The sequence below is a fragment of the Cetorhinus maximus genome, chromosome 12 (genome assembly GCF_964194155.1).
Source record: "Cetorhinus maximus chromosome 12, sCetMax3.hap1.1, whole genome shotgun sequence".
NCBI lineage: Eukaryota > Metazoa > Chordata > Chondrichthyes > Lamniformes > Cetorhinidae > Cetorhinus > Cetorhinus maximus.
Genome location: NC_135890.1, coordinates 60,209,307 through 60,226,651, shown reverse-complemented (window position 1 = coordinate 60,226,651; position 17,345 = coordinate 60,209,307). Strand labels below are relative to the sequence as shown.

Sequence of the window (17,345 nt, the reverse complement as noted above, 5' to 3'; positions counted from 1 at the left end):
TGTCAAGTGATATACAGCCTCTCTATTTTTCTTACCAAAATGTAATACTTCTCACTTACCTGTGTTGAAATTCATGTGCCAATTATATGCCCATTCTGCAAGTTTATCAATGCCATCTTATGCAGTCCTCCACAATATTGACTATCCTCCCTAATTTGATGTCATGTGCAAATTCAGAAATTGTGTTTTTGATTTCAAAGTCTAAGATATTAATATAAATTATGAACAACACTGATCCCAGCACTTTCCACCTCTGCCACTCTGAAACTCTGACTGGTTACCCTTTATCCCTACTCTTTGCCTTTTGTCTAAACAGAGTGGATAGGAAGGACATATTTCCTTTAACAGAGAATTCAATAACCAGGGGACATGGATTTAAAGAAATCGATAGAAGGCATAGTTGGGAATTGAGAAGAAAGTTTTCACCCAGGAGTTGTGGGAGTCTGAAACTCACTGTCTGAAAGGGTGGTGCAGGCACAAACCCTCATTGCATTTAAAAAGTACTTGAACATGCTGTAACTGACAAGGCTATTGACCAATAGCTGGAAAGGGGGTTTAGGCTAGATGGCTCTTTTACTGCTGGCATAGACACAATGGGCCAAATGGCCTACTACAATATTGAAAATTTCCATAATTCTAAGCTATGATCATGTTTGTCAATATTTCTCTTAATTTTAGTTTCCCAAGTTGTAACCTTAGTCTCTCAAAATCGGCTTGATGGAGTATAATGTGGGAAATATGAACTTATCCACTTTGGCAGGAAGAATAGAAAAGTAACATTTAAATAGAGAGACACTGCAGAACCCTGAGTACAGAGCAATAATCTGAGTGTCCTGGATCAGGAATCATAAAAAGCTAGTATGCAGGTACAGCAAGTGATTAGGAAAGCATGGAAAATTCCACCCATGGTCTCACCAACACTCTGTACAACTGTAGCTAAACATCCCTACTTCTATATTCCATTCCCTTTGCAGGAAATGACAACATATGTTGTAACAGTCACTGCTGGAGGTGCTCACAGCCCCTTGCAACCTCAGCATCCCAGTTAGGAGCAGTTTCCCGAATGTCACAGGCTGACAGGGCAGCCATGCAGTGCACTCATCTGTGGTCATCCGAGGGGTGGCCAGCACTCTCCTTGAAGGGTTATGGGGCCGTCACACAGGGCCAGGAAAGGTGCTAAGTATACCCATGCTAACCACGTCTCTCTCCCTTTCATGCCGCAGGAGGACCACATCAGCAGCATGGTGCCTGGTGACCTAGCTGTGTGCATGATGGCCTACAGAGAGAGGAGAAGACAGAGGAGATTGCGACTGAGGCTCCTGGCTGCGCAAAGGCAGGAGCAGCAACTTCAGGAAGAAGGGACTGCTGAGGCTCCCGCACACGGTGCCCAGGAGAGACAGCGAGCCGTGGCTGGTCGACGCCTAGCGATACCCAGGGTCTATAGACGTCGCCTGTCATTCCTGCAGATGGCCGAAAACCAGTGTCACCAATGACTGCACATGTCTAGGCATCTGGGCGCTCACATCTGCCACTTACTGCAGAACTTGGTGCCAAGGCGGACATGGAGAGCATCCACTACCAGTGGCTGTGAAAGTGACCGCGGTGCTCAATTTCTACACCAGTGGCTCCTTTCAGGGCTGCACAGGTGACCTGGGTGGGATTTCACAAGCCGCCGCCCACAACTGCATCCATGAGGTCAAAGATGCCATCTTCTTCATGGCACACAGCTTTGTGCATTTCGCCTAAGACCGAGACAACCAGGATGCAAGAGCCATAGGATTCTCTCGGATCTCGGGATTCCCACAGGTGCAGGTTGCAATTGACTGCACTCATGTGGCACTCAGGTCTCCGTCGCTACATTCAGTGGACTACATCAACTGCAAGGGATTCCACGCACTAAATGTGCAGCTGGTATGTGGCCACCAGAAACACATTGTGCAGGTGTGCGCACAGTTTCCAGGAAGTGTGCACGACACCTACATCCTCAGTCAGTCACAGATCCTTGGAGTCTTCCAGGGTCCACAAAAGCTGCAGGGATGGCTCCTTGGGGACAAGACTACCCTTAGAGGCTGTGGCTGATGACAACTGTGCGGCAGCCTCAGACTGCAGCACAGCAACAGTATAATAAGGCTCATGCTGCAACTCGCAATTTGGTGGAGCAAATCATCGAGGTGCTGAAAATGAGGTTCCGGTGCCTGGACCAGTCTGGTGGAGACTGCAATACAGTCTACAGAGGGTGTCTCGCATTGTCGTCGTCTGCTGAGCCCTTTACAACCTGGCACTCCAATGGGGATGTGAGCTGGCTGAGGCAGAGATGAAGGAGCTGCACATCTCCTCCAATGAGGAGGATGCTGACGTGGATGAGGGTGAGAAGCTCCTTGGAGGCGATGATGATGAGGATGAGGCTCTTGCACTGGCTAGACAAGGCAGGTGCACTCGGAAGGCCCTCATAGTTGCTTTATTTGTGGAGGGTAATGATGACATGCAGTGAGGTGACCCCATAGATCTCACATCGCATCTGTGAACATTTGACTCCAGTCTGGCTTATGGCAGTGCGAATACCCTCTGTGAGAATGCTACTGTCATTGAGATGCAGTGAGGGCCCTAATAGTCGCTCGATTGCAGGAGGATGATGACAACATGCAGTGAGGACACTCCATAAATCTTCACATAGCCTCTGAGAATGTCTGACACCTGTCTGGCTGAGGGCAGCTTGCTTGCACTCCGTGATCAGGGTCATATCAGAGATGCAGCTGTGAAGCTTTAGAAGCATTTGATGCTTTGTTCACCTTCAACATATACTAAAATTGGGACGATACAGAGAAGATTAGCATGACCCCTGCGCAAGGATGACACGCAAATTCGTGAAGCATTCCATACTTTAGACTTTCAAAACATTTCAGCACCTGAGCCCTTCAGGAGCTGGAGCACAGCATCAGTGGTTACAGATGCTGAAGACATAGGGGCCAACCCCTCCTTAAAGGTGCTGAGAGCACATTAAAAGGATGAGAGAACTCTGTGGTGCCTGCCCATTACATTCTTGCAGCAATGACAAGCACCAGCAAGGAGCAAGCATCAGTAATGTTTCCAGGGAGTGAGAGGCTGGATCATCACTTTGGTCTGAAGGCTGCACAGAGCACAGGGAAGAGGCCCTGGACGGATACACCTGCCTTTATCTTGTGCAGAAAGGTTCCACATCTGACTGACAAGAACACTGCTCATAAGAACAAGGAGCCATAGGCAGGGAGATGTTCTTAAGGGTTTAATGACAATAGTGAACAGTATGTGCAAGTGATTAACACCCGTGCCCTGGCTAATTCTCCTTGACTTTCCTAACCTCGCCGCTACGTCTTGGTGCTCCCTGAACATCCACAGTGGAGCTGGGGCAGCCTGCTGACTGTGACGCCCTGTCTGTGATGACTTTGGTGGGCGTCCTCTGGAGGGCCGAGATTTTGAGGACCCCGCCTGCCTTTGGGGTCCTGCTGTGTGGCAGTGGCACCCTCTTCGGCCTGTGGAGCTAGAGCTGCTGAGGTCACAGGAAAAGGGGAGTCGGATGTGCCGGACACTCTCAGTCACCTGGATGGATGGGGCCGGAGTGTGCACCTGCTGATCCTCCTCCCTATGGATGCCGGGGGGCCCCGAGGCTGACTCCTTGAGGAGCAGGGGTAGCTGGAGTGAGATCGAGCTACCCAGCACCCCTATCATGTACACACTGTTGGAAGCCAACTATAGCATCAGCGATAGAGTTGAGCCCTGGCATCAATGCAGGAGCGAAGTACTGGATCAAGGTCTCCATGGCAGCCGCCATCCTACCAGTATTGACTTTAGTGCATTGGCATGCTGGCACTATCATCTCAGCCTGAAGGCGGACGGACTCCTCCAACGTGCCTTGTAATCTGAGGAGTGCAGCGGACATCCCTTCCTGATGTTCCCGAGCTTGCCTTGGCAGCTCCAGCAAATGTGACATGACCGAATCCAGAGGCTCGTCATCTGACTCGGACTCAGTAATGTTCTGGCCTCCAGCAGTCCTCTGAGTGTCGGACACCTAAGAAGTCCCTGCCACCACCTGCTGTGGATCAGACAGTACGATGTGCTCACCAGATTGTGATCCCAGGGCTACTCTAAAGCTAGGTCCCACAGAGGTGTGTGTCTCTGCGCTGGTGGAGAGTGTGGGTGTGGGTGAGCGGGACATCAGGGAGGGTGCCTCCAGATTTCAGAGGTTTCTTTGGGGCTTGATTGGAGGCCCTGGGTCATGGGCCCTGTCGGCTATTTGGCAGATGTGCCTGCGAAAGCACAGGCAGTGGCCTGTGAAACAGGACACATCACTCACTACATGGTAGTCTGATGGATGTTACACTGCTGGATCCTCACTTAGTAGAGCAGCGCCAACCTCACCGTCAGCGCAGGACCGGTCCAGATCATGGCTGGCCAGCTGGATGGCTCTGTTTTCAAAGTCCGTGAGGACCTTGATTTTGCGCATTCCGCCACTGGTCTGCGACCTCTCTCTCTTGTTGTGTGCCAGCTTGTCCTGCATGGATAGAGATGGAGAAAGTGTAAGCAGGGCACCTGCAGGCCAGATGATAAGTATGCCTGGGCGGTGTGGTGAGTGGTCCCATGGACGGGATGAGGACAATGACAGTGAGTGTGAGAGAGTGAAAGCTGATGTCCCTTGAACTGGCAGTGAGTGTGGGCCCTCTGGATGTGTGATGGGTTTGAGAGTGTGTGAGATGAGAGTGATGAGAAGAGTGACTTATCCTGGTGGAACAGAGGAGATTATTCATCCTTTTGTGGCACTGGGTGGCTGTCCTTTTCTGAAGGACGTTGGTGCTGACCACCGCTGCCACCGCCTCCCAAGCTGGATTGATCACCTTGCTGCCCATCCTGCGGCCAGAGCTGGGGTACAGGACATTCCGGCAGGCCTCCACGGCATCCAGCAGTCGCTCGAGGGACCCATCATTGAAGCAGAGGGCTGCAGTCTTTTTTCCTTTGCTGGCCATGACTCCCGGACAGCAGTGGTGAGCTGGTGGCAATGAGCGCTTTGTCGCCAGCTGCCTTTTAATTATGGCAGACGGCGTGATGCAACGGTGGGGTGAAGACAGGTGAGCGAATGACAGCCCACCTGCCATGGAAATGGTGTGTTTCCCAGGAATGCATATGGGACGGGCTCAGGACAATATGGCATGAAAACCCGCCATCGCCGTGAGCAGGTGGAGCATCATTTTGCCCACCATACTTAGTGCAAATTTGGGAAAATTCCACCCAACATCTAGATTACTGAGTACAGTTTTGGTCTCCTTATTTAACAAAACAACAAAAGGCTATAAATGCATTAGAAGCAGTACAGAGAAGGTTCACTCAACTGACACCCAGGATGGGAGTGTTATCTTATGAGGAAAGGTTGGACAGGTTGGGCCTGTAGCCACTGGAGTTTAGAGAGGTGACCTTAACGAAACATTTAAGATTCTGAGGGGACTTGACAGGGTGGGTGCTGAAAGGATGCTTACCCTTGTGGGATATACTAGAACCAGGGGACACAGTTTAAAAATAAGTGGTCTCCCATTTAAGACGGAGATGAGAAAAAATTATTTCTCTCAGAGGGCCATGAATCTTTGGAACTCTCTTCCCTGGAGAGTGGTGTAGGTAGGGTCATTGAATATTTTTAAGGCAGAGGTAGATAGATTGTTGACTAACAAGGGAGTCAAAGGTTATTGGGGATAGGCAGAATGTGGAGCTTAAGCAACAATCAGATTAGCCATGATCTTATTGAATGGCAGAGCAAGCTTGAGGGGCTAAACAGCCTACTCCTGCTCCAAACTTGTATGTTCATTTGGCATCTCTCCAATCTATAACCCTAGTCTCTGTCATGCTTATGTCCTTCTCAATTATTAAAATAAAGCATATTATATTATGGTCACTATTGCTTAGATCATCCATACTTTTAATTCTTTTATCTGCACTGGTTCATTCCCCATTACTTGATTCAGAAATAAATCCTCCCTTGTTGGGCTTCTTACATACTAGAAGAGAAAAGACTTCTTTATTTTTATTCACACATGGGTTAGGCCAGCATTTATTGCCCATCCCTAATTGCCCTTGAGAAGATGATGATGAGCTGCCTTCTTGAACCGCTGCAGTCCATGTGGTGTAAGTACACCCACTGTGCTGTTAGGGAGGGAGTTCCAGGATTTTGACCCAGTGACAGTGAAGGAACGGTGATATATTTCTAAGTCAGGAAGGTGTGAAGCTTGAGGGGGAACTTCCAGGCGGTGGTGTTCCCATGTATCTGCTGTCCTTGTCCTTCTAGATGGTAGCAGTTGTGGGTTCAGAAGGAGTCATCTAAGGAACATTGGTGAGTTCCTGTAGTGCACCTTGTAGATGGTACACACTGCTGCCACTGTGCATTAGTGGTGGAGGGAGTGAATGTTTGTGGATGTGGTCCCAATCAAGCAGGCTGCTTTGTCCTGGATGGTGTCAAGCTTCTTGAGTGTTGTTGAAGCTGCACTCATCCAGGCAAGTGGAGAGTATTCCAATGCACTCCTGACTTGTGCATTGTGGATGGTGGACAGGCTTTGGGGAGTCAGGAGGTGAGTTACTCATCACAGGAATCCTAGCCTCTGACCTGCTCTTGTAGCCACAGTATTTATATGGCTAGTCCAGTTCAATTTCTGGTCAATGGTAATCCCCAGGTTGCTGACAGTGGGGGATTCAACAATGGTAATTTCATTGAATGTCAAGGGGTGATAGTTAGATTCTCTCTTGTTGAAGATGGTCATTGCCTGGCACTGTTACTGTCACTTGTCAGCCCATGCCTGGATATTGTCCAGGTTTTGCTGCATTTAAACATGGACTGCTTCAGTATCTGAGGAGTCGCGAATTGTGCTGAATATTGTGCAATCATCAGCGAACCTCCCCACTTCTGACCTTATGATGGAAGGAAGGTCATTGATGAAGTAGCTGAAGATGGTTGAGCCTAATGATGTCCTGAAACTGAGATGATTGACCTCCAACAACCACAATCATCTTCTTTTGTGCTATGTATGACTCCAACCAGCGGAGAGTTTCCCCCTGATTCCCATTGACTCCAGTTTTGCTAGGGCTCCTTGATGCCACACTCAGTCAAATGCCACCTTGATCTTAAGAGACTTGTAGATAAGACGTGCGCCTTGTTGATGGTTACCGTGTCCGGGGACTTTGGATGGAATTTGGCTGCCGGTGAATGCGACTTAAGAGCAAAAACAATTAAGTGGGAAGTGAGAGATCCTACATAGCAGAGGCAGAGTTGGAAAGACTGTGAGATTACACATGGTGCCACATTTGTCCAAGAAGTAATATAAGTGTGAATGATGTAACTATGTGAGGCGTATATTTGTTATATCGACTATTTAAAGTGAAATTTATCTATTTGTCCGAAATATTCTTCACCTGTCAATTAATGTCTAAATTATGTTGATTTTAGTTGGTTTGCTACAGTAAAAGTTTTAAAAAGTGAAACCTTATCCAGTGGTTTACTTTCCATTGGCGACATGGGGATTCCTTTCTTTTTAGAAAAGTTACCTGTCTCTTGGGAGATTGTAACAGCACATCAAAATTGTGCTGTTATGTCAAAATAATGACTAAATATAGCCTGACAACCACGTCATAGCCCAACATTGATTTTTCTGGTATAAATAACTGAATAATAAATTAGGAGAAATTAGCTGGAAGCTATTAACACTTATGTTTTGTTGAAGTTATTAGCTTCTGATTGTTACACTAAGTTTAATTCACTCGCTTTACTGGGTTTCTGTTGGAAAACCAGGCCATTTTGATACTGACTGTATGTTTTCATTTAGCATATATTAATATTAATTGCACATGACTAATAAATAACTGCATTTGCAACAAGTACTTACTGTTCATTTAAGTTTAGAAAAAAACAGAAACATAATTGCAATGCTTCTGTACTTTGATTATGTTTAGCTTATATTGTTATGCAGGAAATTTTCTAAGTGGCACAGGAACACATTGTAAAACAGCATGGCATTTCTCAAGTGCCCTTCCCTGTCCCATTAGTCCCAGCTTCATCTGAAAGAAAAATTAAGTGAGCAGTTGAGGATCTAAAAAACTATCAGTTTAGAACAATTATTGAATACAAAAAAGAAAAAACTGCAGGAAAGACAGGAACAAAAAAATAAGTTAAGACAAGATTCAGACATTCAATAATAACATAAATATATAAAAGAATATAGTTTTACATTTCTCACCATGACAAATTTCTGTACATACCGTTAAGCTAGCATTCTCAATTTCAAATTGACCCGGTAAAAAGGTGGCCTTAAACTTCTTTACATCTGTAATGTCATCAATCCTGGGAGAGCTGAACTGCTGCAGGTATCGTCCATAACACTGCCACGAAGCCAACTTATAGAACTGAAGACGAATACCAACATTTATTCAAATCCACACCACAAAAAACACAAAAGTCAAAATGCTCACAGGAAACATTTAGTTTACTTGGTGTGAGAAGAGTTAATTACAGTATTGATCACTCTATGGTTGAGATTTTTCCGGCAGTAATAAAGTCCTAACGTCAGGAACTAAAGTGGATGGTGTGGCCATGCAAGTGGGAGCAGAAGTGGGAGTGCCATATTCTCAGGGCTGCCCAACTAATGGCCGACAGGCAGAGGAGCCAGCTACTTGGGGTGGGGGGGATGGAGGGGGGTTGAGCAGGCAGAAGTACCGGCGCAAGCGAGACTGGCCCCATCTTTAAAAGGCAGCTAGCAGTACTTTTAAAGTCAGTAGCCTAAAGGGAGCTCTGGCAACGACAGAAATAATGATTTGGCAGAAGGGAGAGCAAGGATGGTGCCCAGGTTCTCTGATATCCCCCTGGAGGTGCTCCTCGAGGCTGAAAGGCCTTGGAAGAAAGTCCTGTTTTCTTGGGAAGGGAGAAGACTAGCTGGTCAGACCAAACAGGCATGGATGGTAGAGGTAGTGAGCAGCCGTGGAGTCGTGCCACATATATGGCTGGAGTGTCGAAAGAATCATCTGATGTAATCTGGCAAGGTAAGTGCAGGGCACAATATTAAGCTTGTGACTAAAGGCGAATATGGAATTGGAGAAAGAGGTGCCCACCCAGTCAACTGGAAATGTCAAGGCATTGGTATTGGCTGTCAAATGCATGTTAGCCGCTGTGCGGAGGGCATCAGTATGTCAGAGTTGTGTCTTTTTTGTAATGTAAGGAAATACAGCAGTCAACATGCATACAGCAAAGTCCCATGAGCATCAAAATAATGAATGACTGACTAATCTGCTCTTGGTGGTGTGGGTTGAGGAAACCAAAAGAGCTTGGTTCTCCTTTTTTGAATTGTGCTACAGGATCTTCTATATTCAAATGTACAGGCAGGTCAGGCCACAGTTTACAGTCTCATCTGAAAAAGCACATTACTGCACTTAATTGTTAGGATTTGTACTGAAAACCTTCTGACACAGTGGACAGAGTCCAGGAGCCAAGCTGACACATATTTATCCAATATGAATAAATAGATATTCATTGAACACAGTACTGTAGACAATTTCAAGAATATTTCATTGCATTGTAAAAATATTTTATTTTGTATTGATTGTATCAATTCAATTCAAACAGATGTACCTTTAGCTGCGCAAGAAAATTTCCAACCTTCAGCAGTTTTTCTTGGTAATAACGAGCTGGTAGCAGTTTCTCATACATGTTCCAGATACAGAATAAATCATTGGCTCTGATAAGTTGAAACAGAGTAATGATACTGAGTAAGCTGCTTTGGTAGGGGCGGGGGAAACAGACATCTAAGCTTTCAAGGCACAATTTAGGGACAAGTGAATAGATATGTAGATTTTCATACTACTGCTATTAAAAACATGCCATTAAAATCACACACTTAAAATATTAGTTATAAAACAAAGAACTGCGGATGCTGGAAATCCAAAACAATAACAGAATTACCTGGAAAAACTCAGCAGGTCTGGCAGCATCGGCGGAGAAGAACAAAGTTGACGTTTTGAGTCCTCATGACCCTTCAACAGAACTAAGTAAAAATAGGAGAGGGGTGAAATATAAGCTGGTTTAAGGTGGGGGGGGTGGGGGGAGAGAAGTGGGGGGAGGTGGTGGTTGTAGGGACAAGCAAGCAGTGATAGGAGCAGTTAATCAAAAGATGTCACAGACAAAAGAACAAAGAGGTGTTGAAGGTGGTGATATTATCTAAAAGAATGTGCTAATTATATTAGTTGATCTGTTGTGGATCTGTGCACAGAAACTCCAGACCATGCATCTTCAGATGAAGTGGGATCAGAGAGTTGGAGATAATTTGACAAAGGCGTGCAAATGTAACTTTGGAGGTTGGCACTTTGGTGTGATAGGGTTGAGAGATCGGGGAGATAAATAAGAGAAAAGCTCTGAAAGTATTTTTGAACTATGCAAGAGGATAGAAATGTTTCCCAACAGCTGAAGAATGGTCTAGACTGAAGGGGAGGGTAATAAGGTTTGGGGAGAGGGTGACAGGAGACTTGGTGGGGGCAGGGGAGGTGGGGGTGGTCAGAAGAGGGTTACTGGGGGTTGAAGATATGGTCTGAGGGGTGGGAAGGAGACTTGACAATGGGGGTCAAAAGAATGAGGCTCAGGTGGGGGGTGAGATGAAGACTAGGGACTGGACATCAGTCCAATTAACAGTCAAATAGAAGGAATGAGGAAAGCAAGCGACTAGAGAATTAGGCCCTGCATTTCTTGCAGAGCTATGAGCAGCAGCAGCAAAATAGTGAGTGGGAGTGGACTGAGAGAAGCAGCTGGTAATGGGAGTGTGAAACCTGGAGACTTTATTGTGGGTATAGTGAAGGAATGTTACCACTTGTGGGAGAATGGGTAACTAGAGGACAAAGGAGGAAGATTCTCACTGTGCCCAAGAAGCTGCAGCCTCTGATTTTTATATCACAAGCATTGTACTTGGAGAAGTGAGATTCAGAAGGAATGAGTATGAGCTAGCAAGGATCCACACTGGTGTTGTGAAGCTGGGAGGAGCACTCCTGCCCTGCTCCTCTGTGCTCCACCTGCATCTCCTAGCTTCACAGAAGGCAAAGTCAAAAAAATGTCCCCCTATCATTTCTTCAGCAGCCTCCACCAATCCTTTTACAAAAGCCTAAGCAACTGTTCTTGGGATTGGAAAAATTGTTGGAGTTTGCTTCACCTTGTTTTCCAAACATTTTTACAGAAGGATCTGAAAACAGCTCTTCTTTGCATAGTTAATTTGAGAAGTGCCGATTAGGTGCACAATCTCAGACCCAAAAATTGATATTCAGTGGGTTTAATTTACACCCAAAACAGGCATAACAACAAAAACATACATTAAAGGTGCAAAATAAATGCATCACTAAGTTCCAGTGATGTCAGAGGCCAGGAAGAGGTTACAGAGGTACATGGTGTAAATATTAAGTTCTACCACAATGTGTCCAGATAACTTCTGCTGTGATATAAAAGTAAAATACTGTGGATGCTGGAAATCTGAAACAAAAACAGAAAATGCTGGAAGAACTCAGCAGGTCTAACAGCATCTGTGGAGAGAAAGACAGAGTTAATGTTTTGAGTCCGGATGACTCTTCTTCAGAGCTCTGCTGTATGTGGATCATGCCAAGTGCCAGATGAGGCCCACCACGTGAATCAAGTTTGACATCCTGACCCACACCTCACCAAGTTGGGGGAGAGAGGCTTTTCTCTGCAGCACAGGCTGACAAACTAAGGCATGCATAACTGAGGCATTACAGTGCCACAATTGGATGGAGGGCGCAATTACAGCATGACAAGTTTACATTGGTCATTTCCCTGATAAATGCAGAAAAAAAAATTTATAATGGCTTAAAGTTGACAAGTTGAAGTGTGGCAAAAAAGGTAAGTAAGGTTTTGCAGGTGGGAAATGAATGCAGGTATCCGTTTTATATATATATATATATATATATACATACATACACACACACATATATAAAATAGTTAGGTGGAGCATTTTCCAGTCCAGCTCTTCCAAAACTCAGGAACAGAGATTTTGTATTTGCGATTACAGTTGGCTTTGATTGGATATAAATCTGTACAGGATCCAGTACAATGAACACAAATACAAGAAGGAGCCTGTCTGACATGATGTGTTGGGGAGTTCTGCTCTGGCTCTGTAAGGAGGGAAGGTGGATTTCTACTCTTACCCTCTGGTGTACGAGCTGTGGGAAGCGACTCTCTCCAAGTTTCTCATAAAGCGGGTAAGCTTCTGTTCGAGTGAAGATACAACGGGGTTTTTCTCATCGAACTTCCCATAAAAGCCGGCGGGCAATGGCTCCATTAGGGCAATGGGTTAACTGTCCCCTCCTGAACCACCATCAAACCTCCACACCAACTGGAAAACAAGCCGTTGCTGGGAGACCGGCCCCGCCCACGCCCCTGCCCCTCGAAACCGGCAATGCACGTGACCTCCTCCCTGAACTCATCCACAAACCCCCGGGCTGATTGACAGCAGATGACCCCGCCCTCCCGGCTCCCACGGCGACGGCTTGTCCACTCAGCGCAAACCCCCAGGGCTGATTGACAGCAGCTGACCCCGCCCATACACGGCAGAACACGCTGTCACTCAAAGGGGGCTTGACAACAGGGAAACCAAAACAAAAACAGAATTACCTGGAAAAACTCAGCAGGTCTGGCAGCATCGGTGGAGAAGAAATCAGTTAACGTTTCGAGTCTTCATGACCCTTCGGCAGAAACCAAGTTGGGCCACCTGTATGAGGGACGCTGGCCCAATAATCAATAGGAGGATCTGTTGAAGAGTCATTTGGACTCAAAATGTTAACTGTGTTCCTCTCCGCAGATGCTGTCAGACCTGCTGAGTTTTTCCAGGTATTTTTATTTTTGTTCAGGATTTCCAGCATCCGCAGTTTTTTGCTTTAATCAAAGGAGGAGGCACTGCGGTAGTAATCCAGAAACCCGGAGTAATGCTCTGGAAACGCAGGTTCGAATCCCACCAGGGCAGATGGTGAAATTTGAATTCAATAAAAAATCTGGAATTAAAAATCCAATGATTATCCACTGTCATAAATCGTCTGGTTCACTAATGCCCTTTACGGAAGGAAATCTACCATCCTTACTTGGTCTGACTCCAGATCCAGAGCAATATGGTTTGATATAACTGAGCAAGCCACTCAGTTATATCAAACCCCTAAAAAGCCAATTTTAAAAAAAATGAAACCAGATGGACTACCCGGCACCGACCTCGACCTAGGCACCGGAAACGACAGCGGCTAACCCAGCCCTTTCAACCTCCTTACTGACATCTGGGAGAGCTGTCTCACAGACTAGTCAAGCAACAGCTTAACATAATCATACCTTACAGACAATATCCCAGACACCGCCACACCATCCCTCAGTATGCCCTGACCCACTGGCAGGGCAGAGGTGGTGGCAGCACTGGGGTATACAGTCAGGAGGCAGTTGCCCTGGGAGTCCTCAACATCAACTCCGGCCCCCAAGTCTCATGGTATCAGGTCAAACATGGGCAAGGAAACCTCCTTGTGATTACCACGCAACGCTACCACATTCCCCCCCTCAAGCCCATTCAGCTGATGAATTAGTACTCCTCCATGTTGAACAGCACCTGGAGGAACAAAGCACTGAGGATGTCAAGGGCACAGAATGTACTCTAGGTGGGAGGCTTCAATGTCCATCACCAAGAGTGGACCGGTAGCACCACCACTGACCAAGCTGGCCAAGCCCTAAAGAGCCCAGCTGCTAGACTGGGTCTGCAGCAAGTGGTGAGAGAAACAAAAAGGGGTAAAAACATATTTGACCTCATCGTCATCAACTTATCTGCCACAGATGCATCTGTCCATGACAGTATCGGTAGGAGTGACCACCGCATAGTCCTTGTGGAGACAAAGTCCCGTCTTCACATTGAGGATACCATCATGTTGTCTGGCACTACCATCGTGTTAAATGGGTTAGATTTCAAACAGATCTAGCAACTCAAGACTGGGCAACCATGAGGCCCAGTGGGCCATCAGCAGCAGCAGCAGAATTGTACTCCAGGCAATCTGCAACCTCATGGCCCGGCATATCCCCCACTCTACCATTACCACCAAGCCAAAGGAATCAACCCTGGTTCAATGAAGAGTGCAGGAGGGCATGCCAGGAGCAGCACCAGACATACCTAAAAATGAGGTGTCAACCTGGGGAAGCTACAACATAGGACTACTTGCATGCCAAGCAGCAGAAGCAGTAAGTGATAGACAGAAGCAGGGACAGAAAAAAAATTATAGGAAATGAGGAAATGGAAGTGACATTGAACATACATTTTGGGTGGAATTTTACGCTGGCGGTATTTTATGGTCCCACTGAAGTCAATGGACTTACGAATGGCTCGCTGCATTTTATAGCCCTGCCCCCACCTGATGGGGCTGTAAAATTCCGCCCATTGTATCTGTCTTCCCAGTAGAAGGCACAAGTTGCATATCAGAAATAGAAGTCAATCTAGGTGCTAAAAAGAGTGAGAAAGTTCAGGTAATTAATATCAGCAGAGAAAAAGTACTGGAGAAGGATGAGGGACTAAAATTAGACAAATCCCCGGGACCTAATGGCCTACATCCTAGGGTTCTAAAAGAGATAGCTGCAGAGATAGTGAACGGGCTGGCTATGATTTTCCAAAATTCCCTAGATTCTGGATTAGTCCCATCAGATTAGAAGTTAGCAAATGTCACACAGCTTTTCAAGAAAGGAGGGAGGGACAGAAAACAGGGGACCACAGGCCTTAATTATTCCTCCTCCTTCAGGTACCATGCCCTATGAAGGTGTTGGTGAGCACGGACTTTCATTGGATTGGTTCATGCTTATGCTTGGCTAAGTAATGTAGTGGTTTGCCATTGCCTTCTGCAGTATGGCTGACAAGGAAACTCCTCCACTCTTACCACCTTACCCACTCTTACAGGCTGATAATAAACCTGTTTGGCCACATTATGAATACACTTTCCATGGCCATCAAGCCCTGGAGTGGGACTTGAACCTGTAGATTCTAGCCTAGAGATAGAGACACTACCACAGTGCCACAAGACCTTCAATACATTATTAAGGAAGTCTTAACAATGCACTTAGAAAATCATAGAATGATAAGGCAAAGTTAATATGTGGCTGGATTTTATGGTTTCTGGTAAGGTGGTGTGTGATTCGCTTGCTCCCGTCCCTGCTGTTTCATCACAGCAAATCAAACATGACTGGCCAACTAGCGGCTGCCCAGCAGGAAGCAAACCAATTCATGTTTAAAGGCCCCCTGCCCTCTCACTGTCTCCTTATTTGTTATGTCAACCTAAAAGAGGTGAAGAAATAAAGTCTACTAACAGCCAAACGCTGCCACTTTCAGCAACAGATTCTGATGCCACAGACAGCCATGGTCCCACAGAATTGTATATCATCACAGTCTATAAATCCCTCACTCTTTATCACCATCAAGCCAGGAGACCAAACCTGCTTGGCTAGGAACAGCACAGGGCATATCTTAAAATGAAGTACAATTCTAATGAAGCTTTGGAACAAGGCTACCTGCATGCTCTACAACAAAAGTTGCAAATTATAGACAGAGCTAAGCAGTCTCACAATTAATAGAGCAGAGCAAAGCTCTGTAGACATGGCTCATTTAGCCAAGAATGGTCCAAAACCATTTTATCATTTCCTCTGTTACTGGTCTGATATCCACTGTGCCCATAGTACGTACAGTTTTCAGGATGCATTGCAGTAAATCAGCAAGATTACTTCAACAACTTATTCCTCCTTTGCAGAGAGGACCAATGTCATGAGAACGCCCTGTTTCCCTCACTCATCCTGACTTGGAAATATATCGCTGTCCCTTACCACAAATGGGTCAGTATTCTGGAATTCCTTACCAAATACTAATGTGGCAGTACCTCACCAGGAAGACCACTTGGCTTAAGAAAGCATAGCACCACCTTCACAAAGCAGCTACAAATGGACAATTTTATGTAGTCTTGTTCGTGTCACCTACATCAGAAGAGCAACGGTTTATGAAGACTTAATTTAGTAGCTGTAGACTATCAGAATGACAAGCACATTGAGATGAGTACATTCTGGCAGTCTGCTTGGTAATCCATCCTCTTCAGTAAGGAACATAAGAAAGTAGCAAAACCCGAAGACCAGACCTCCAAAACAGTTACATTCCTCCAAACAAAAACGTTCATGAACATGTTTCAACACACAAAGATCAAAGGGTAAATTTAGTATTAATGCATTTTTTAAACTGTTTTTTGAATACTAAAAATATTTCAAAGCAACTGACAAAGAAAGGACAGTGGCTAAAAAGATTGAGTGGTTTCCTGTTCTCTCCTCACTATTGCTTTTTTGATGATGTTTGTTTCTGATTGGTGCTTTTTAATGCATATATTTATGTGGAAATTTCAGCATGGAAACAAGCCGATTGGATAAAACCACCCACGTTGGTGTCTATCTTCCGCATGAGCAATATTGTTTATTCCATAAGTATACCCTGTTCCCCTATCCCATTTCCCCTCTTTCCTTCAACCACCTATCTAACCTATTCATAAGTATAGTCAAGGACTTGGCTTCAATCACTAACTCTGTAGTGCATTCTACTGCCTCCCAATCCTGTGTCAAAAGGTTTCTCCTGCACTTTCTCTTTTATCTCTCACATTAACCTTACAATTATGTCCCCTCAGTTTAGATTCCTCAATCTACTCTATTCTATTTCCTTATAATCTTAAACATTTTTACCAGATCATGCCCTCTGCTTTCTTTGTTTTCTTCATTTTGACATACTGGGCAGTATAGCAGAGAATCTGCACTATACTTTCTCTAGTGGCTCAATATCCTTCCTGGTGTGGAGCCCATAAGCTGCACATGATACCCTAGTTGTGGTTTTATTTAACTCCTTATGTGTCCTCAATAGTACTTGATTCATTGTTTTCCTTTCCTCTTTTACAGCTTTTAATGAGTACATTCACCATCTGCTCAGCTATGATTTGTTACTGTTTTAGAAATCAGGTGCAAGTGTGATGCAGCAATTTCTAAACCTGGCATATTTGGGCCCGGCTTTTCATGTGGGCTCAGAAAAACCTGACCTGTGTACTTTTGCACCTTCCAAAATGCACACCCAACCCATGGGTTCTGATGAAGAGTCATGTGGACTCGAAACGTTAACTGTTTTCCTCTCCGCAGATGCTGTCAGACCTGCTGAGTTTTTCCAGCTATTTTTGCTTTTGCTCCATGTGTGATTTTGTCAGGGATTTTTGTATGTTCACATGGGTCGGGTTTGCAGTGCATTTTGTGGGCCATGATGGAATGTAGGTGC

The 17,345-nt window shown here is 45.5% G+C and overlaps 1 protein-coding gene and 1 pseudogene across 1 annotated transcript in view; one reads left to right on the top strand and one right to left on the bottom strand.

The window, feature by feature from the left end:
- cfap54 (cilia and flagella associated 54) overlaps positions 1–12,387 on the bottom strand; it is a 264,156-nt gene extending 251,769 nt beyond the window's left edge. The window contains exons 1-3 of the mRNA XM_078554638.1: positions 12,196–12,387; positions 9,629–9,734; positions 8,266–8,409 (exon numbers count right to left, since the gene is read on the bottom strand). Coding sequence (XP_078410764.1) covers positions 8,266–8,409; positions 9,629–9,734; positions 12,196–12,329 — 384 coding nt within the window. The 5' untranslated portion in view covers positions 12,330–12,387. The remainder of the gene's footprint in view (positions 1–8,265; positions 8,410–9,628; positions 9,735–12,195) is intronic.
- Positions 2,784–2,884, top strand: LOC144688149 (U6 spliceosomal RNA; annotated as a pseudogene).
- Positions 12,388–17,345: the final 4,958 nt, after the last annotated feature.